Below are 22,279 nucleotides of genomic sequence, written 5' to 3' on the forward strand. Positions count from 1 at the left end.
AAAGTCACTACGCGTAAACTTTAAAAGCCCTGCCCTTGACAGTGCTAAAATGATAACACGTAATAAGTAATGGGTGGAGAGGGAATCTGAGAGTGATTAGCCCCTCGGACTAAAACTAAGAAATCATCACCTTTCTCACGGTGAAGAAATTTCACGGAATTAGATGAAACCACACCCTGAACAAAAACAAATACGAATATTCTATAGCGGAAAAGTCGAGCAAATTGTACCCCCATTTTCAAATGACTTCATCATACAGCGGGTGATATTCTCTTTAAAGTATTCTGGGTGTTTCCAATCCAAGAAGCAAAGACTAATTTGCGTAAATCACCATTCCATAATTAGATAATGAACTTGAAAAAATACGGGATTTTCCAAAATCGCCAGCGTTACTTGAGATTCGAAATCTCTCTTTTTGGGGGAAAATACCTTTTAAAACATTTCTAGTCGGATCATCCTATTCCGGTAAAATGAATAAATACCGTGCCGCAAATGTTATATACAGGGTGTTTCTGATAAGTCTATCATAAATTAAGGTGGATGTTCTTTGGGCAATTTTGAGTCGAAAATTTAACTTCTATCTATGATATTTTGAAGTAAGGGCCACTGTTTTTCGAGTTATGATTTGAAATCATTGTCTTAATCAGTTTCGTAATTAAATTTAAGGGGTCATCCGTAAAATACTGCAACCAATCTTAACTCTAAAACAGTGGCCCGGATGGCAAAATGGAGCTAGAAGTTACACTTTCGACTCAAAATCACAAAAAAAAAGAACATTCTACTTAAACTTAATTTATAGCAGACTTATCAAAAACACCCTGTATTTCGGTATAATCCCGTTTTGAAAGAGCGTAGCCAGGCTGCTAAATAATTATGGAAGAACTAACTTCCGCTTAGCGTTAAAGTCTCATTGCGCCACAAAATGACAAACCGTGTATGTCACAGTTTAGATTAATGATAAGGATTATATAATGGGGTTCGTTCGTTCGACGAAAACGTTATGTGCTAAGCTTTCCGCGAAGCTATACGCGCTTTAATAATGTATGGTTGGTTTCCAAGCCCCAAAACGCGGAACCAACCTTGTGGGTTTAATTATCACTTGATGTGTGATAAAATTTAATCTTTCGTTGACAATTGTTGAGAAATCTAATTCTATTACCAGTTTTAGATTATACACCTGTCCACTGGTTAGAGGCAATAAAGGTGTAGGGTATGTAATATACGCGTATTATTTGCTTGACAAAATACGGGGGCACAAAAATTCTTATTAAAATTATATGAATTTCTATTTTCTGTGATTTTTTATTGACATTATAGGCAAAAAGTTGTAAATGTGAACACAATTTTAATTTCAAAATTACCTACGACAAACAGCGGCCGAGTAATTAAGCAAAAGTTTCCAAAACATACCCTTCATAGGAATAGCATTGCACCCAACTTTGAAGGCTCGTAACTCTGGTTCTACTAGAGATACGAGGATGCCCTTTGAGTATGTTATAGTCCTATTTACCCCCCAACCGACCATACTAAAGACTTGGGACTAAGACAAACAGGGGCCGAGTAATTAAGTAAAACGTTCACAGACATACCCCCTCCATAGGAATAGCATTACACCCAACTTTGGAGGCTCGTAACTCTGGTTCTACTAGAGATACGGGGATGCCCTTTGAGTATGTTATAGTCCTATTTGACCCCCATCCAACCATACTAAAAACTTAGGGTTACGAAAAACAGTAATTTTCAGATTCCCAAAAAAATGTTACGATTTTCACCGATGTTTTTAGGCCCAATTTTCATTATTCTAAATATAAGTAAAACAATTTCGGTGTCTGGTCAAACGTGATCTCGCTAATACGGCGTTTAAAACGTCACCAAGCTGGGATTTAGCCACTTTAACCAAATTCCCTGACTTTTCCAGGTTTTCCCTGACCTGTGACAACCCATATTGAACTTAACAACAAATTAAATCATACCATATAGGAACATTACCGAACCAATATCAAATTCCCTGACATTCTTACACCCATTTTCCAAATCCCCGACTTTCAAGTATTCCCAGAACCCCAGGTAAGTATGTTTTCACCCCTGTTGTAAGAACGGTGCGTACATTATCTCATCCCTTTTCGTATATTTGTACTTTTCCACGATACTGTTAGTAAATGCGCGCATTAAGATGCGCAATTACGTTAAAACATTATTCAAGAATCGAGGTAAAAATCGAGGGAGAGCTTCCTTTTAAGAGGAAGAAGAAAAAAACTTATAAAAACGGGGTGAGAAAAAATAAAAAGGAGAAGTTTCAGTGTTGGTAGCAAACATTTCTTAGACTGTGTGTGTGAACTGAAAGAAGCTGGGAGGGCAGATGAGGCATCGCCCCGTTTGATTTATATCGGCCAAATCAAGGAGGAAGGGGCTAGAGTGCAAAGGAGAGAGGGCGACAAGGCGGTGGGGAGGGGAGGGGCAAGAAACAGAAAGTTTGCCCCCTTTCCCATAAGGAACATTGACTTTAAAATCAATAAGGGACAAAAATCGAATTGAATAAACATTTATACTCGTTTTCGGGGTCTTCGCAAACGGCGATCATGAGAGAGGGTGGACGGTATATTGAGGGTAAGGAGTCACGTGACATGACGTCAATATCGGTAGATTCTAAATTACACTACCAATTAAAGCCGATGATTCCCAATATGGTCACCAGAACCGAGTGATAAGAGTTGGTGCGACGACAGTATTCTTAGCAGCTCTCTATAGAGTAATGGCAGTACTACGTATGCAAACGTCATACCCAGTGTCATCCGCCTACTAGGAGCGCACAGTATCCCCTCTTACAAGAAAGCGCCCAGATGGAGGGATACACAGTCTACGCCCCTCTCTACCGCCACTAGTCTATAGTTTCCACTAAAGGGGCTACTGAAAATTCCTCCCCCTTTCTCAGCTTCAGCTTCTGAGCAGTGTTGTCAGGCCGTCTGTGTGAGTCAAGTTGGTCAAATACCGACTGATACTGAACTGGTAGCCGTTCTCTATGTAATCTCTTGACTCACCAACACTCCTGGTAACACTATGGATATGTTTACCAGTTAGCTACCGAGGCTGAAACGGAGGAAATACAATAACCCAAATCTAGTCCCCTGTATATTAAAAGTCCATGTTCGAACCTTATGAGAAGCAAAATGGGGGATCGAGGAAGCTGAGAAGGAAAAAAAGCAATTTTGAAGGCTAGAAATTTATTCCAAAGAAGGGAAAGAATTACTGTAGGACCCGGTTTCTTTTATTTTTTCTTCTATATTTTTTATGTATCATTCATTCGATGGCCAAAGAGTATGAGGGGCCTCTTTACTGTACCAATAGTTCGACATTTCGTGGTAATGACGGTGGGGTTCTCCTTAAGCAAAGAGCGAAAGAAAAAGGGTTGAAGTTTCCTCGCGCGAGGCGGCTCGGGTAAATGAGTTTTTGCCGAGGTTTCGGGATTAAAGATTATCGCCAGATACGAGTTTACTTTGCCCACGAAACTGGGAATCCAGATTACCTGATAATCCCGTGGATTCAACGAAGATTAAGTCTGCTCTCCCAAAGTGTATATAAAAAAATATCACCTGGATCTAGAACAAACTTCTATTTCGTCATTTTTGGTAAATGATGTATTAAAAATAGAAACTATATCCAAATGTTAATAAATTTCTCCCACTCTCTGCACCTATGAAGACGTACAATAACGACGTTAATCATGGGCTATTATTGATTAACTACTTAAGATGAACAGCGTTTATTTTTTTTCTCTTTACCCAACCTGGGGTCCGCGAATCCTACGAACTTTTCTTTTTACTGTCCAGTGACAATAAAGAGGATGGAATCAGCTATATTTACGAGATAGCGTTATAAAGGAGGCCAAACCCAATAATTTCACGCAGATTGACACTATCTAATGTTTGTCTTATTATTTGTCAATGTTGAAAATTTCAAAATATTCGTGGCAAAAGTTACAAAACTACGTCGGTTATCGCCGAGCGACGAAACATTTACAATCGGGTCTATCACGCGAATCACATAAATCAATAGGGAACTTGGCTCTGTTGTTAGCTGCTAATAGATTTAAATCTGGCCAAGGCCTAAAGGAACTTACAATTTTAATGAATCTTGTTCCTTATTATACGAAGGACGATGAAAATTAGTTTTAATGAATTTAACGATTACCGGAGTCTTTTTGGCGTAATTATTTCGAATTTCCGACTGCGCTGCTGGGAAGTTCTCAGTATTTTCTTAATTAAGAGCTTAGTTTCTTTTCCTAAGACGTTACGCTGCAGTTAAAGCAAAAATGCCATAATTCCTAAAGAAATACTTGAAAAGATGAGTGCTTTTGGGTTGGCTTTCACTTTTCTGACACTATAAAGTTCGCCAAGAAATTCCGAGAGAGAGAAACAAGGGATTTGTTTTAATTAGTACGATGAAAATTAGCTTCGTTTAAGGGCTGTCCCTAGAAATCACGTGACGAAGACGTTTTTAGGCGAAATCACAAACATGAGTGGCCTAGCTGTTTATTCTAAGAAAATTAAATAACGGTGTATATGTGTGGCGTGGATTTTGGAAGTCAAGCTATACACTTTGCAAGACACATTTTGGTGGGACATCAGTGGCCGTGTTTGTGGGAATGTGGTGTGTGGATTTTGCGGGAAAAATCGAAAAGCCTGCCTTGAGGTCGAGGTACATTTTGGCGGGAACAGAGACGCAAATATGAGTTGTTTTCCGCGAAAACCGTGAATACAACTTCATCCCGTTTCCAAGAGAGAGAGAGAGAGAGAGAGAGAGAGAGAGCTTGAAGGCGAGTAGATTAGATTTGAAGTCTATAGTGTTCACGAATCTATCTCCATGTAGCAAATGAAACGGAGGAGTAACACGGAGAAGGGGTTTCCACCGACAAACTAGAACCCTTCCAAGGATACAAGATCCAATTTGAGACTTGACTATCTCCCTTCATATAGCCAGCCCTACACTACAAATCCAAGTATATAGCAGCGCCCTAGTCTGAAGCGTGAAACTCGATAAAAGGGTCAGGCTTAACGTCGTCAGGAAGTACTCATAGATATCAGACAAAGATTTGAGAATTGTTTTCGAAGATCATTACTATTCCCTTGATGCCAGAAGAGAAGCAAACACCACAGGGGCGGAGCTGACTCCTAGAGTTATTTATCTCGCGCCAAGAACCACCGCTGAAGGTAGAGCGCCGTCTGGCGTTGCCTCTTGGCGCTAAGGAAATAACCTGTGTGTTGGTTTCGCAATTAATTTATGGAATATTCTATTTCGGATCATCATTGGATACTGGAAACGTTAAAACTATCCAATATATTTAGACAACAGTGGCTCTAATCATGTCACCTGTATGTTAATTGAAATTAAAAGCCATTTTTCGCCTCTTATGTTTAAAATTACCCGATAAATGTAAATAGTATCAATAGATAACGGAGCTGTTATCTTAACGCACTCTCGTCAATCTCCAATCTCGCGCATTAATACAACTAACCTACAGAGATAGAAAATTTGTCAGAAGTGGGTTTCAATATGGAAAACTTTCCATCTTCAATAAACACTTTCTCAACTCTTATTAGTTAGATATACTTTAAGTACGATATGAATAATGATTTTGATCCACGGGTAAAAGGAAGGAACACAGGACATTTATTTCGAATGTCTATGAAAATTTAGCGGGGCGGGTTCGAGTCGGTTGGACTCGGAATCCCTATCATGTTCGATCGGCGAAACGGCGTTCAAGGGGGCCGGCGCATCGATTAAGCTGATTTACGCTAGACCCTGGCCGAATGTACAGTATACTACGTCGTGGTCCGCTCGCTCGATCTCCGTACTATACCTTTTCCACTGATTAAAATCACCGAAGCCCCGAAAATTATTCAACACGTTGGAAGCTAAGCTCCAACCAAGCTTTCCCGCCGAAACGCGTTAAACTACGAGTCGCGCAGCCGGAACTAGGTAATTGGTCGCTTCCTAGTTTGGGACAAAGTGGCAATGTTGCCAATATCGCGCAAGCGCCTGCCTGCCTGCCTTCCTAAGTCTTTTATAACTCGAAAATCCCCAACAAGTACCGCGCCAATGACGCGTCTAATGCAATTCCAAGCTCGAACGTGTATGTAATGAGCATTGATAGTTAAAGCCAACCTAATTTTCCTTTACGTCAAGAAATCAAAATTTTCTGATGTCACTTCGCGCGTTACCATGGCAGCAATAAACACCGGTTTTAGGGGACAATAATAGACGTGGTTATCCTACAGGGGCCACATAAGTATCAGCACGTACCCCTCTAGGTGGTTTTCACCGTGAACTTTGCAAAGATGCAGTTTAAACAATAGGAGTAGCAAAGCATTAATTTTCCTCGTAAGAGATAGTTTACACACAAAAAGCAAACGGTAGCTCGGCCTCCTGGTGTAAATAGTATGAATCCTCCATATCTATATACCCTTCACGATATTTCAACCAATAATAGAGCAGAGAAAGAAGTTAGCACACCGGAAGTTGAGAGAAAAACGTCCACCAAAATGAAAACTCTCCAGATTATCAGTGTTCAACTCCTCTTATTTATACCCTCTTTGGTGGTACAGCGCGAACAAAGAGAACAGAGATTCAACAGCCCTAAAACCGACAATTCACGGTTTTTAACAAGTTTTGGAAGACTAAGGGTCTTCCCAAATTACCCATCAACCTTTCTCTCTATTACTCCGCGATCCCCTCGGATGCCCTAGCATTTTTCACGGCCTATAAAGCCAGTCAACAAGTTGAAAGCGGCTTTAATACACGACCCCTTAATCTGCTTCCTCTTATCCTAAAGCCTACAAAGTGACGTTCGAATTATGTATTACTTTGCGCGTAAAAAAATCGGGAAAAAATTAAAGCAGAGCAAAAGAGGCGGCGGAGGGCAAAAGAGAAGAGACGACGAGAGGGGGGCCTTTTTCTGGTGGGGCCCACTAAAAAGTAGCCTTTCAAATATCAGGGCGTCACGTAGACCCCTGATGAGAAAAGGAAGAAAACCCGAAGAAAACTAAACCAACTTTCTAACAACCCCCAACTTACCCTGGTTCTCAAGGTCAATAAATCCTCATGACTGGAACCAGACTAACCCGAAATTATCAAATATCCATATGCTATACTGGTGGACTGAATATACACCGATTTTCACGTTATCCGAGTCTTATTTATTACTAATTTCTATTAATTTCAAAGCAGTTGCGTTTTATAAAACATGGTAATTCCATAAGTTCGTGAAATACGGTCCATAAGTTTATCACTAGTTACTGAGAGCTTGTCATGAAGTGACGTAGGTGAAACGTCATAGATTCTCGTAAAGAGACGTCTGGTGAGGCGCTGTCAAAGGCTTAGTTCAGACTAAATAGGAAGATTGACTGCAAAACCGAACTGTAGTCAATTATCGCTTGTCGTTCTCGAACTAGCTCCCAGTAAGTCTCTAGCATTACAAAGTATGAGTAGTATCATACTAATGAAACACACCTTGCGTCACGAAGCACCGATTATGATCTCCACACCTACAACGATATCTTCGGTTTAAACTATTTCTGGTACTATACCAACCAAGCTTTAGTGTACGGTGAAAATAATTATTCAGCTCGTTATTATCCCGAAAATAACAGTGTTAACTAATTGCCACCTCCTTCTCCCCCAAGTCGACAAAGTTAGTGAAAAGATTTCTGCATATTCCTTAACATAAAAGTACGCGAAACTGTTTAAGGAGTCCATTTGGTATAATGGCGGAGATTTGTTTTGATTGTATTAAAGTCTATGGGAAAGTTACAAGGGGTGCCATATCTCTAAATGGCCAGCCCGTGTATCGAACTACTTTAATGGGAAAATAGCCTTTCCGCGTAGTTCTATCCCATACTGTTAAGTTAGGTTGTCATGGCCCGAATTATAGATAGATAAAAGAATCCCCAATTGAAATTTCTGACGCGTTTTGTTTTGTCCTAGCCCAAAGAAAAGAATTAATATTCCAAACGAATCTCGTGCAAAACAGAGCGTGGGTGCATTGGCATAAACCTCTCCCTCTCTCTCTTTCTCTTTCTCGTCTGACTGAAAAATCCACTAAGTAGATTTTATTTTTTTAAGCTTAATACGGCATTAGGTATATATAGGGGTTAGTTGGGGTTGACTTATTTATAGGTTCCTTTTTGCTAAAAAAAATATACGTCTGAAGTGTGACGTCGCTATATATATTTTAAAATAGGTTAGATTAGAAGGTCGAGTAACATTTGTTTAAATGAGAAAGAAAATATAACGAAAGGACTAAGTTGTTATATTTTTATTCACAGATATATCGTATTTGTAGAAATGTCCCGATTGTGAAGGTCAATTAACTAAGTCCGTTTGATGTCTACCATAATTAAAGTGGATGTTCTTTGGGCTATTTTGAGTCGAAAATGATCTATGACATTTTGTCAGAAATGTTACTATACACTTTGAGCGGCCATAAATGTTGCTAAATTTAGTAGTTTCCAAACTTGACTTACGAGAATTAATTTCACAAAAAAACAGTATGGCGACCCCCCTACCCAAAACAAGGGGGAAACAAAGCAATATAAGAAGACCATCTGTTGGCGCCTTTATTCGATTTTGGCGCGCAACATGACTTCATGTTCAATTCAAATCTAGCGCGCTTCCGCACCCCCTATAAACGTTCCGGAGAAAGCGCGCGGGGGAGTTGGAATAAGGGGTTGCCAAGGCAACGGGCGCAAATTTCCTGAAAATCATTTTTCTGGAGGTAATATTGGGCACTGAGCTAGCGTTAGCCCATTAAGAGGAATATAGCACGTGCCATGGATAAATTATTAACGGTAGTATAGGAGGGAATGAGCGTGGCTCTTCCCGCGAGCGAGTTTGGCACGCTGTAATCGTCGACCAATGCTAATCCCAAGGAGCTTCTCCTATCGCGAAGCCCTATAAACTACACGCTTCGCATTTCTCACTAATTTACAAAACTTCACGTTTTTAATCATGCCAAAAGCTTCGTTAAACCAAAATTATTGAAATTGTACTTCCCTGTAGCCGCTGCCTACACTTAAGGTGCGTTTTCAAAGGCGCGTGTTGAGGGTATTTTTTAGCGAGAAGCGGACCGAGCGATTTTTTTTTTCTCGCCAAGAAATTTTCTTTTTCTCGCTATCGCTTGCGTTAGCGATACTTTTTTGTCAACCGTTTTCATGTGCGCGATAAACGTGCATAGAGAGAGCGTTAAGCCTAATTTTTCAGTAAATGTTTTGCATTAGTTTTCTAAATAATAAACATTTTAGCCGAAGAAAAACACAACAAAAAAACGTACTATTCATCTCCATTTTCGTCACTACTTGCATCCATTTATTCTCTCTAAATCTGTTTGGCGATAAGCTCCATATAATGTCTCTTTTTCTAACTAAATCTATAAATTTTTCTTTATTTTCATCTAAAACTCTTTTATTTTCAGCTCGAATTAGGCCTAGTTATATATTTTCGTTTATTAAGAATTTTTTTTACCCATTTTTATATATATTTTCGTTTATTAAGAATTTTTTTTACCCATTTTTATATTCACTTTTAAAACTCGGAATAATTAGGCTTAAAACGTAGACTTTTAAGTCTCGCGCTGCACTTGAAACACGCGCCAAAGTTTTCGACGTTCCTATTGGCTATACGAAAAATATGACATAACAAACATTAAGCGAGAAAGAAAAACGCTTAGCGAGAATATCTAATTGAATCTGATCGGAGCGGGTAGCGATTTTTTTACCCGCTCGCGGTTTTTACTCGCACCCGCAAAAAATATCGCTTTAATGAAAACGGTTGCTCGTGGAGCGGGTTCGAGAATTTTTAATTTTTTCTCGCACCCGCTCGATTTTTACCCTCAACACGCGCCTTTGAAAACGCACCTTTAGAAACTTACTAGGAATTTGCCTTTGAAAAGAAGAAAAAAAAAAGATTAGGGAAACACATTTCGTAAATTTTACTGATATCGCAATGACTTTCCCAAACTCTCGGGGTTGTTTAAGCTTCCGTACCCTTATATATGTCCATTATTTAATTTAACTTAATTAGTTGCGTGCATTACAAATCGTTATTAGTTGCCACAAAAATTACGAACTTTTCTAGATATTCCTACCCTTTTTAGGCCAAAAAATGTCAATATTAAAGGGACTGTAAATAAAGAAGGCATAATCGGGTGGGAAAACATTTGAAATACGTCACAGACACCACGTGACTCCAAGATACAATGACTCTACACAAAGCGGGGATTGGACATTCCTTTTCAGACCCAAAACTGCCAATATTAAAGAGAGTGTAAAGAAGGCATCAGCGGGTGAGTAAAAGATTATTTGACATACGTCACAGGCACCACGTGACGCTAAAATACATTGATTCCACACAGAGTGGGGACTGAACATCTAGTCCTGGTTTTTTGCGAGATTGCAGCTCCAATTCACAGTTGTAGTTTTAGAAATAAAACGAACATCAGCGGGTGAGTAAAAATTTATTTGAAATACGTCACAGGCGCCACGTGACGCTAAAACACAGTGACTCCACACAGAGTGGGGACTGGACATCTAGTCCTTGTTTTTCGCAAGATAATTGCAGCTCCATTTCACAGAAGTTGTAGTTTTCGAAATAAAACGAACTAAGCTTCTTTGAACCACGTCTTTTATCAGTCACGTGCCTATGACGTATTTCAAATAATTTTACCCACCAACGATGCCTTCTTTACAGACCCTTTTAAACAGCTTTTTATTAGCTCTCACCCAGAAATATTCATAGCGAGTGAAGTAAGTACTTTTGTTTATATTAATGAATATTTATATTTAGTTCAACTATGTCATGAACAAACAGCGAAATTATTTTTAAATTATAGTTATTTCTAAACTCTTCAATTTAGTTAAAATAAAAACCCAAAATCCAGTAGAAAATGTTAATTTGTCGACTTAATAGCTGGAATTATTGGCTAACGAAGATTAACCGTAAAAGTCTAGACTAAATTGCTTTAACACAAAACCCCAAAATACGTCATCTCTATACATATAGTTGCAAATAATAATATCACTTCCCTAATTCCCTTATCATTAAATTCGAGCTCCTTTAAACGCCATCGCTTAAGATTTAGAGGAATAAATCTATCCAAGCTAAAATCCTTCATTCGAAAACAATTATCACAATACCTCAAGCAATAACTACCCATTACCATTAATGGTGGCGCAAAATTTAATAGAAAAGGCGGGAGAAACTCGAATGACGTCACCATATACCACCACCACCGTCGTCTCCCGTTTGGAGACATAAGTTTAACAGTATTGGTTGGTTGGAGGATGCTATGAGCAAGCGAGTTTAGTTAATTCGATAATGGCCTTGGATTGGGATATTAGTTTTTTCTTTTTTCTTCTTTCACTTCTTCAAGACATCGCGAAAACAATTTTCTCAGATAACTAGTGTCTCGAATTCGCGATGAAATGAAAGTTAAAAACCTTTTTGGGACGTACTCATTTTTTTTTTTTTTTTGGATTTCATTTTAAATGCCATTGATGACGGGGGTTTTAAATTAGTGGTTTTATCAGATTTTGTTGAAAGTTTACATGGGTGCTAAAAGTTGTATAAATGTCTTTTCGGGCGAATATAACATTTTGGTACAACTATTGATGATTTAAATTAACTAATAGATAGTTATACCATTTACACCAGGAGACCGGGCTACCTGGAGGACAAAAACACGTCTGCTTTTGTTCTCCAGGTAGCCTGGCCTTCTGGTGAAAATGGTATGAATCCTCCATGCGTGAAAACTATCTATTGGGTTGTGTAAATTGAAATTAGATGAAATGAATCACAAATTAAAAAGAGTTAGTGAGATCCGATTTCTTTTATCAGTGTTGCATTTTTTGACTCATCTAATAGAGTGGTACTGAGAGGGGAGGAGCTACGTCGACGTGACGTCAATATAGAGAGCTTTCAGAGATGTGATAGTAGTACGTCACACCCTCCCAAATCTTATCGCTGTTCTGGTAGGCATATTGGGGGTGGTCTCAGCTTCATTCCTGCTTTAAACCCACCAATATGGCAGCGTAAATTATGTCACGAGACTCGGCTCCTCCTCCAACTGAAAGCTCTCTATTGGTATGGCCTGAGCTGAAGATTTCCAATATGGTGGCCAAACCGAGGTATTAAGAGATAGGAAAGTGTGACGTCACGAGAAATTTCGTAGTAGCAGACTGTAGAGCTATCTCAGTCGTGACGTCAGTGCCAAGGTAAAACGTCACAGACTTAGCTTTGTCAGTAGGGGGCCATGTTTGGTACCGAGTTGGTTCTTCTATGGGCTTAAAAAGCATGGGTGACGTCACAATAAGACTTCTGAGAGGGAGCTAACAGTCCTGACCCTGAAACGTCATACCCTTCTATCTCTTACTGGAGTTTCATCCCCCCTAACGGTTGGAAACAGTATTCTACGCGCAAAAATGCCAACCAGAGAGGGCTGCGTGACGTCAGACCATCTCTTCCCCCTAGCCAGTTGTTAGCTCCCTATAGTTGAGATTGTTGACTCGTTTAAAGACAACTAGAGGTGTAACAGTTAAGCGGCCCGAGTGATTAGCCCCTCGCGTTTTGATACAAATTATCTTATTTTATAAATGGAATTTTTCAACTCTTTTCCGATTTGAGAAACTTCAAGAAAGCTATTTAAAATTCTCCCCGACCTCTTAGAAAAGGGAGGTAAACAAGTTTTTATTTGTTCTAGATTACGGAGAAGGAATATCGCTCGCGCGTTCACTGTTAACTCGAAACGTTTCCACGAAATGTTTTATTTTTCATATTTTTTTTTTCAACTGTCCTTTATAGAGATAGAGTCATACATCTACAGCTTGAAAAGGGATGCTTATCTAGACGTTAAACGCTCTTATTTAAATACTTAGTAAAAATAAAAAAAAAATAAAATTAAGAAATTGCTAGTTGGTCGTTAAAAAGGGCGTAACTAAATTAAGAAATTTATATGGCTTGTTTAAGATTTAAGGAAATATTTAATTTAAAAAATTCGTTTAATGAGGATGAATGAAAAGGATGATAGATTAGATTACAAAATTAATTATTCAAATTGGTTCAAATTCGAGGGGGTCGTCACTCGGTAATAGCACACACGGTAAATGGATTACACCGAGGGGCCAGTCACTTATTCAATTCAATAGACAATTTCCATGTAACTAATAGGGAAAGACACGGGGGTAAAACTCTGCCTTCCATCTTGCGTTTTGTATCACGAGAGGGCGCAGAGACGGCAATGTATCAAGGTTGCCTACCCCCTTTTTTTTCGTCTAAAAAGGTCTATACAGTAATGGCAGCCCCCTTCCTTTGACTCTATTAACATGTATGGGGAAATAACACGGGGTGCCATTAGTCTATAGGGTTCACGTTGTACGTATCCTTGACAGTGCTAAAATTATTACAGGTTGGTCGACTTATTTCCCAAATAAAAATGTTTCTACACAATCGGTAAAAAACCCGAGTACTCTTAATTGTTTAGGGATTAAAAATTTAAAGTAACATTTTCCCAAATTATGTTAAAATAAAATTAAATTGAACAGGAGTTACTTCACTTAATCTAGAGGTAACGAAATGAAAATCCGCGCAATATTATGAGAGTGATGGCGTTTTGTAACCAAAATTTTAATTTTTTTTTTTTAGGGGAGCTTTGAAAGTATTCGCCCGGCGGGGCCGACAAAAAGACCTTGGGAAGACCGGACGTGTTCTCCGAAAAATCTCTTTCCCAACTTCACTCGAGTACTCATCCGACAGTTTAATCTGGTACCGTTAATAACCATTGATATCAGTGGTCCTACGTTGGAACTACGATAACAAGTTAAAATGTCGCAGACGTCTTTGCCGTTACCGATACAGAAAAAAAGAAAAAGGTTCAAAATTCCGAAACAATAATTATCGCGAACGGATATACGGAGAATCCTGAACAAAACGAAGCAATATTTAAAAGTTTATTCCCTTAACCCGGGGACCATCTAAAGGCGCCACACGCGCGTGTTGCCTTAACTTGTGTGGGGGGGGGGGGGCGTGAATAAGAAATTAATTAATAATACATCCCCTTTACTATTTTTAAGTTACTTAAGAATGCAGTTATTGTTTATTTCCTTTGTTTATTTTGGTAAAATCACTGTGGGAAAAATACGCGCCCGATTTCGCTTATCACTCAAATTTTGGAATGTTCTTTCTTCTTTGATAAGAGTGGTGTGGGTATACACTATACAGGGTGTTTCTGATAGGTCTGGGATAAATTAAGGGGGCTATGTTCTTTGAGCAATTTTGGGTCGAAAATGTAACATCTATGATATTTTGCCGTCCTGGTCACTGTTTTCGAGTTATGATTGGATGCAGTGTTTTAGGGATGACCCCCTTAAATTTAATTAAGAAACTGATTTAGACAATGATTTCTAATTTAATTTAATGGGGCCATCACTTAAACATTCAAATCATAACTCGAAAACGATGGCCCTTATTGCAAAATATAGATTGTATTTTGGGGATGACCAATCAATTAAATTATCATTTTCCTTCAGTATCTTCGTTAAATTTAAGGGGTCATCCCTAAAACACTCAAACCATAACTCGAAAACAGTGACCCGGACGGCAAAATGTCATAGAAATTACATTTTCGACTTAAAATCACCCAAAGAACATAGCATACTTATAAGAAATACTCTGTACATTTATATTTTGGAAAAAATATGGTATGATTTGAAGAAAATTAAATAACAGCATACATAGTTCAGTTCACACTAAATGGAGTTAAGGTTTATATCAGGCCGTTAGTGATTCAACAGAGATTGCAGATTCTAGAAAGGCTAGAAGTTCAATTGGACTCATCATGCAGTACTTGACCAACCAACCTGCATGGCTAAGAGAGCGCCTGACAACACAGCACTAAAATTTAAGCTAAGAGAAGAACGGTGAATTTTCTGTAGCCCTAACAGTGAAAACTATCTACCGAATCTTTGTCATTGCCTCACGTCATTTCAAATTAATCTAAAATACATTTTTTTAACCTCTTAATTTCAACTAAACAAACAGCTTAATAGTCGAATTCCGTGCCAAAATACTATTAAATCGGCGTTTAAAATACGTGCTAAAATATTATTAAATCGGCGTTTAAAATACGTGCTAAAATATTATTCGGCGGTCGAATACATTTATTTACTGAAATAACCATCTTGTATCAAATCTAGGGCTAAAATATAAAGATGGCGTCAAGTTGCGGTCCGAAATAAAAATCTAGCATCGATTAACGGGCTAAAATAAATTATGTGCTAAAATATCAACTTCTAGTACCTTTACGTTTTAAAATTACGGGCTAATATCTAAAAATTAACAGCGAATCAAGGTTGAAGGCGTAAAAAATTTTGAACCTAATTTTAAATAACCAAAATGATTCTTACCATCGTGGTGTCGGTAACAACGGGCTCGGACCCAACTTTAGAAGAAGATTCATGGCGAGGTAGTAGACGGGTTCTCATTACGACCGCGTTAAAATAACCGTGTAGTGCTCGGTAACTGGACACGAAAAAGACTGACTGTAAAGTCCTTAATGCCCAAAAAAATGATGGGGGGCGAGTATCACGGGCTTGGGTTTTTTCTTTCACGGCAAATTATGGTATTGGGACATCCCATTTCGCAAGAAAAAATAGATCTGGACTTTAGGAAGTGCAAATAAACTGTTATCTACTTTAGGGGCGAAAGAGTTCTTCAATTTAGCGAGGTATTTTGGGGGTCGCTCTCGTTTCCAAGAACGCGCCCAGCGTGTGACAAACTTGTTTTTTTTTTTTTTTTTTTTTTCTTTGTTGGAATGGTGGAATCTTCAACACTCAAATTGGACCCCCTTTCTATGCCCTTGGATTATAATTTATAAACGGATGGGCGCAGAAGTTGAAAGATTTTCTTAGTTTGGGCTGACAACACTGTACTGAAGTTAAACCTGAGATAGAGACATACTTTAGCGCAAACTATCCCTCTTCAATAACCCCCCCCTCCCTAAAAATGGCGGCAAATGAGACTATTTAGGCCTGACAACACTGTACTAAAGTTAACCCCCCCCCCAAAAAAAATGGCGACAAATGTTAAGTACTCATTGGCTGAAACTATTTGTGACGTATCTGCAGTATATGTTGCATAAACCCTCTTACAAAGAAAATAAAAAACTACTAAGGTAATAAATAGTGTACAGACAAGTGTTGCCAGTCATTTTTGAGTGCAATTAATTTAACCGTTATCTACAACAGACTGCAAAGGGTTGTAGTTCAGTTCGATTCAGATCGAAACCTGAGATGCTCTGGCAACCCTGAAGAACTGTGGTTAAAGTTCAAAAACGGTGTAGAAAATTTCTCTAGGCCTTTTAGTGGAGCCATTCTTGGTGGAGCATTATCTATCTATATTTTCTAGAGATGGCAGAAATATCTGTAATATTGATCAAGCAAGAAAAACTTTAAATATCTCTCTCCCTCTCTAATATTTGTGATTACCCTATGGCTAGTATTAAGTATTTAGTAAAATGGCACGTTTTAAGCACGCGTTTGATAGGCTACTAATAAGTTGGGCAGAATGTAAGCGCGGAGGGAACCAGTAAGTAGAGGCGTCTTTCAGCTTTCTCCCAGCCCTTCTTCTTATCAGACAAACATGAAGTTATTCATTTCAAAAATGAATATTGTATACCGATTACGTAACTGTCTTACTGGAATTATTACAAACTGTTGAACAGTTAGACAAAGGGGGGGGGAGTTCGAACGGTGTAAGGGTCAGAAGGTCAGTCAGTACTAGCATAATTTTATAAGATATGTTCACCATAAGTTTGTTAATCTCTGGTTACAAACTGGAGCTTGTCACGAAGTGATTGAAGTAGGTCGTAGATTCATGTAAAGCGACGCCTGGTGAGGCGCTGTCAAAGGCTTAATACAGACTAAATAAGTAGATGGAAGCCTTGCAAAATTTACCGAGTGTAGACAATCAATTCTCGCTGGTCGTTCTCGAACTAGATCTAAAAGCAAGTCTCTAACATTACGAAGTATGTCATACTTATGGAACGTATCTTATAAACTTATGGTAGGCCTAGTAGAAATGAAACGTTATTCATGTAAGACACGAATAATTTCCGTTTTACAAGCTTGCTAAGCGCCTGCTCTGCTGCTGAAGTCGGGATCCCCTCTCCCCCAAGTGATGTCCAGATATTCAGATAAACATGGAAAAATTTTGTAGCCTCTCTTCTCTCTTTGCTCTTTTCAGGGATGGGGAATGGAAGGAAGGAATCGGGTTCATCCCTAACCATAAATTAGAATTGCTCCCGGTGTTCTTCGACAAGACTTTTAAAAGTTTTTTCTTTTTTTTTTTTTGATAGAAATGTTCAGATAATGACTAAATAAAATCTAGTATTTACTACTTTACCAGGTTCTCCCGCCTGTTTTTAAACACGTGCGTGCATGGCTTATTTGTGTTTACACTGCCAAAAGGGCCAGGGCCTGACCCTGACCTGCCCCCTTGTGTTATTGCCGTGTTTAGTTTTACAACCCAACCGTTTGGAATCAAATACAGATAAGGGAAAATTTTAAATTTAAATGATATTAGCCTTCAATAGCCTCTTATTTTGTTTTTAAGGAAATTATAGTAAAATTAAGCTTCATTAACAACGTATTTGGTTTCTTTCGACGCCTGTTTTTGGTACTTTTGGTCACGTGACACCGGGAAAGTACAGATAAGAGTGGTTGTAGGCGTGGAGTTACAAGATTGGGAGATATAATTAAATGGTTTGTGCAAAGGCCAAGGTTCATACGAACATTTTTTGAAAAACTGATTTCCCTGATTTTTTCTGAGGGTTCTTAGCAGATATTTCTCTGAAATTCGAAGGGTGCAAGACCACCTCAATATCACTAGAGTGGTTTGGAAATTGGAAGCTAACAACTGGCTAGGGGGAAGAGATAGTCTGACGTCACGCAGCCCCTCTCTGGTTGGTATTCTTGCGCGTAGAATACTGTTAGGGGGGATGAAACTCCAGTAAGAGATAGAAGGGTGTGACGTTTCAGGGTCAGAACTGTTAGCTCCCTATTAGAGCAAACTTTGTGTTGTACTCCCTTTACAGGGTTCGTACAAAATTTTTGGAATGAAATTCCCTGACTTTTCCAGGTTTTCCCTGACTAAATTCCACAAATTTCCCTGACCATTTGCAACAACATACATGACGAACATATATGAAAACCAATCTAAATTCACTTGAAACATTTTTGCACAAGTTTTTGTTACAAAAATTAGCCAATTAATTCGTTTAAATTTAAATTTAAGTGGATCATAAATAACCGGAGCGAGCGAAGCGAACTCCGCGAATTTGAGGCTCTGGTCATACCTCAGACAACACATTTTCTGGTCACCCTTATACTGTTATCCAAACTTTAAATTTCCCTCCAATATATTTTTCCCTGACATTTCCCTGACTTTTTAGGTACATTTTAAATTTCCCTGACTTTTCCCTGACCTTTCAGGCCCATTTTCAATTTCCCTGACTTTTCCAGGTTTTCCAGAATTTCCAGGTCGTGTACGAACCCTGCTTTAAATCACATGTTTCGCTAAAGTGAATTGGATGAAGGCCCTGGGTTTTTGGTTTTGTTTTTGTGGGAAGTAGGTAAAAGTGATCTCTGTTTAAAAACGTATCTCTTTTTTAAATTATTTGTAACTCGCTATGGTCATTCACCCATATCGAGCTCGTGCAGCGGATTCCGCGACAAAGAAAATGAGGTTTTTCTGACTTTTCTCTCTTGTGAGAAACTTCTGTTTACCCTAAAATTCCTTTTACCTTTTGTAAAAGTTTGTAAAAAAAAAAAACAAAACTTTATCTATGTTTCTATGACTTGCGAGAATGAGAATGGAAAACCTCGGCAATTCGCTCAGCTGATAATCTAATCTATAAAACGAGGTAGAAGAGTGTTATTAGAAGTTCCTCGAATTCTACATTTAACTTTTATTTTTCATTTTCAATTAAGTTTTCGAGGATGGGATGGTTTTAAATTTAAAAGGATTATTTCTAGAATTTTTATTGATTCAAAACACTTTAAGAACTATCTTAGATGTATCAGCTGTCATCGCCAGGACGCTGACTATAGTCAAGTATGCGCCCAAAAAATCCATGCCTTGCCAAAACTACACGTGCCTATAGGGCCAAGAGGTCGAAGGTCAAGATGTGACAAGCCCATTTTGAAGACAAAAAAAGGGGGGGGGGGTTTGAATGAGACTCACCGCTAGCAGACTCCGTTGATTGTCAGCGTTGGCTCCGTTATTGGCCGCCGCCGCTTCTTTGGCGGCATTCTTATGGTCACCTTTCTTGGCCTTTTTGGCTTTGGACTCGTGGAACCTTTGTCGTAAGAGCAACGTCTCTTGTTTCTCCCGTTCGTACATGCCGTTGGCCGCGGCCTCGTACCGGGGGTATACGTCATCCTGGTGCCGTCGACAAAGCTCGAATCTCCGGCGCAATCGTTCGATCACCGCTTGTTTCTTCGGCGGGAGGGGGTCACCCACGCCCCCGGGTTGAGCTCCAGTCGGTCCCGTTGGGGCGGCCCCGGTCGGACCGGGCCAGCCTGCCCAACCCCAGGCCGAGCCGCCCCCTTCGCCGTGACCCTCGCCAACGGCCGTGTTAGCGGATAGGGGATCCCGGCGATCGTCGTCGGCACCACCCGCACCGCGAGGGTTTACTGACCAGTCCGAATACTGCACCGTAAAGGGCGATGGACCACTGGGGCAAACTACGTACGAATAGCCGCGGCTACTTCTCCTAAATGTACGGCTCGCGGGGCACACATCCGTTTACGAAAACAGCCGTTTAAACGCCACTGAGACTAGGCTTACGCGGTCACCCGTCCTTCTCAGTCGCGACGAGGCGACTCGATTTTACTCCGAAACAGCTCGAATCCACGACGGGGAAGAGGAGGAGGTTTAATCCCGGCGCCAGTCGGCGTGACGATCGTGCCGACCGAGGCTTAACACCAATGAGGAATAACGTTAAACATCCCGTAAGCACGGCGCAGACGCGACTTTTTCGAGTTAAGAGTGTCGCGAAAACACACAATCACAATAGATACGTTTAAATTTTCCGAGATAAAACTCGTAGTTTCAACATAAACGAATAAATACCAAGCGCAAAAACAATCTTCCGTTTAATCCATTTGATTTCTGTAGTGTAGTGTAGTGGAGAATCGCGAAGACCGTGGTACACAAAAACACTAGTAAGCTCCCGCCGTACGTTCGCGCCGCACCGAAGGGCCAAGCGTTTATCGAAAAATATTTTTGGCAGGGGGTGAAAATTCGTTTGGCCAAAAAGAGACGCGGTGATGTTCGGGGGATACGTAGAATATTTTGGAAAGCCGCTTCAACTCGGGCATCGGACAGGGGGGACGGCAATATATATATTATACCCCGTACCAAAAACAGCGGGTGGATTCAGTTTTGCCTTAATACTATAAAGCTTATAGCGGGGTGGGTTAGGACCATAGGACTCATAGTGGTACTTTCGGGACTCCCCGAAATGTAGTTCGTCCCGCGCGCGTCCAACTCCTAAAAACTCGACCAAAAACAACGGTGGTGTAAAGTGTAGGGAGGGGGCAAGCGAATACCTTTTCCATAGCACGCTCTTGCTTTCAAAAATTCAAATTGCGTTGCTGAGAAGTTATTTGACGGGCTTTCTTTTGTGATAGTGGGCAAGATTTCAAGGTTTTTTCCGAGCTCATTTTTCTATGGTGTCAAATATTTTCAAGATGATTTTCAACCATAAAATATCATATCACCTTAGAGGATGAAGTCCAGAAAACGAAAAAATATTTTCATAAACAATGTTTATCTTTTTCTCTTAGAAAATTTGTACACCAGCCAAAATAATTCACTGACCCAGAAAAATACGACGTAGGTTTATGTATGGTGTAGACAAACACAGAAAACAAAAAAGCTTTCGCTCTTTTAATTTTAATCAAGGGAAAAAATCTTCTTCCTATGCCCCCTTTTTAACTAAAATATGAATTTATAATAATAATATATTTTGTTTTTCAGAGTTTTGTGTAAATGAATGTGCTATAATATAAAACTTTTGCGAAATGTATTAAATGTTTTTAACAAAAGGAATTTAGGTTAATAATATGCTTAACACACAGTTTCTTCTACGTACGGGGTTTTTGGAAACATTCCATTTGTTTGCGTAGAGGATATTTAATTTTTTTTAAATAAATATATTTTGTACATACAAATGTTTATTTTTGATTATCTGATATGTAGACTAATTAAACTCTCAATTATAGTCTATTATGTGACTTAGACTACAATATTGTTTTAAAAGACCTATGCCTATTTTTGATCTAAAGTATTATATTGATAATCGATTCTGCGAAAGTGTTGTCATTATCACACGCTTGTTAACGTTCCTCTACCGCAATCGAGAAAAATGGCGGCCCTCATAGTGAAGTCATGCTTTCGGCTTTCAAATTTTACTAATTTACCGCGTATTAATAGACATTTCAATACATTAGCTATTAACGCTAATTATTTAAGGTGCGCTAGTAGTAACGGAGTAAAATCAGTCAACCAAGCACATACCAGCATGGGTAAGATTTAAATTTATTTTTATTTACCCTCCTGCACCCGCTAATACCTGTATGATGCGTTGTAACTCAAGTTACTCTTGTTAGTTTAGTTAAAATATACAAAAATATGTTTCTTGTTAGTAATTATAACTTAAGTTGTCAATTCTGAGCCAAATTTGCCAAATTTTCTGATAAAATTAAGTCCAAAACAAAAATTTTCCATAAGCCTAAACAAAATTATAACGTGATGTGTAGCAGACGACTTTTAAATTGATCGAATGGGGTAGTAACGCCATCTATTAAAAGTATGGCTAACTACCCATAGACCATTTCTATGGAAAGTTGGATTTTCTTTTATAATATTGGCGTTATCTGTTTGATAATTTGTTTAGGTCCTGTTTTATACGAAAATTTCTTAATACCACCCTCTAAAAACTTAAAAATCCTTGAAAATATTTGAATAACAGATGCTGAAAAATGAGTTAAATAAAATAAACCCCTTATTATATTTCAAAATGTCCTTAAAATATTATTAAAAATAGTTCAGGGATAAAACTATTTCACGCTAATATATTTGTTTCTTAGATTTGTATTATAATTTTCCAAAGGTCAAAACAATTTTCGAAACTTATTTATAGTCGTGAAAATATATATCAACCACAGAAATA

The 22,279-nt window shown here is 38.8% G+C and overlaps 2 protein-coding genes and 1 long non-coding RNA gene across 7 annotated transcripts in view; 2 read left to right on the plus strand and 1 right to left on the minus strand.

Annotated features, from left to right (window-relative positions):
* The window catches only part of LOC149623553 (uncharacterized), a 74,385-nt gene extending 53,544 nt beyond the window's left edge, over window positions 1–20,841 (minus strand). The window contains exon 1 of one of the 3 annotated variants that reach the window (XM_089852559.1): window positions 19,285–20,841. In XM_089852559.1, coding sequence (XP_089708685.1) covers window positions 19,285–19,443 — 159 coding nt within the window. In that variant the 5' untranslated portion in view covers window positions 19,444–20,841. Of the gene's footprint in view, window positions 1–15,449; window positions 15,951–19,284 lie in introns of those variants that run through there. The other 2 variants (XM_089852561.1, XM_089852560.1) reach the window with 2 other exon arrangements.
* On the plus strand, window positions 10,371–15,849 carry LOC149623555 (uncharacterized). Of its 3 annotated transcripts, XR_016374750.1 has the most exons (3): window positions 10,371–10,495; window positions 10,741–10,796; window positions 13,690–15,849. It is a non-coding gene; the product is annotated as an uncharacterized LOC149623555 (long non-coding RNA). The 3 variants fall into 3 exon arrangements; XR_016374749.1 differs by lacking the exons at window positions 10,371–10,495; window positions 10,741–10,796 and adding an exon at window positions 11,795–12,176; XR_016374751.1 differs by lacking the exons at window positions 10,371–10,495; window positions 10,741–10,796 and adding an exon at window positions 13,269–13,612.
* Window positions 20,842–21,440: 599 nt separating the features above from the next.
* The window catches only part of Trap1 (TNF receptor associated protein 1), a 44,053-nt gene continuing 43,214 nt past the window's right edge, over window positions 21,441–22,279 (plus strand). The window contains exon 1 of the mRNA XM_089852562.1: window positions 21,441–21,632. Within this exon, the coding sequence (XP_089708688.1) occupies window positions 21,473–21,632 (160 nt within the window). The 5' untranslated portion in view covers window positions 21,441–21,472. The remainder of the gene's footprint in view (window positions 21,633–22,279) is intronic.

Source organism: Phalangium opilio, unplaced genomic scaffold (assembly GCF_054372755.1).
Source record: "Phalangium opilio isolate 3A_F unplaced genomic scaffold, DU_Popi_V2 ptg000113l_1, whole genome shotgun sequence".
In the NCBI taxonomy this organism is placed as follows: Eukaryota; Metazoa; Arthropoda; class Arachnida; order Opiliones; family Phalangiidae; genus Phalangium; species Phalangium opilio.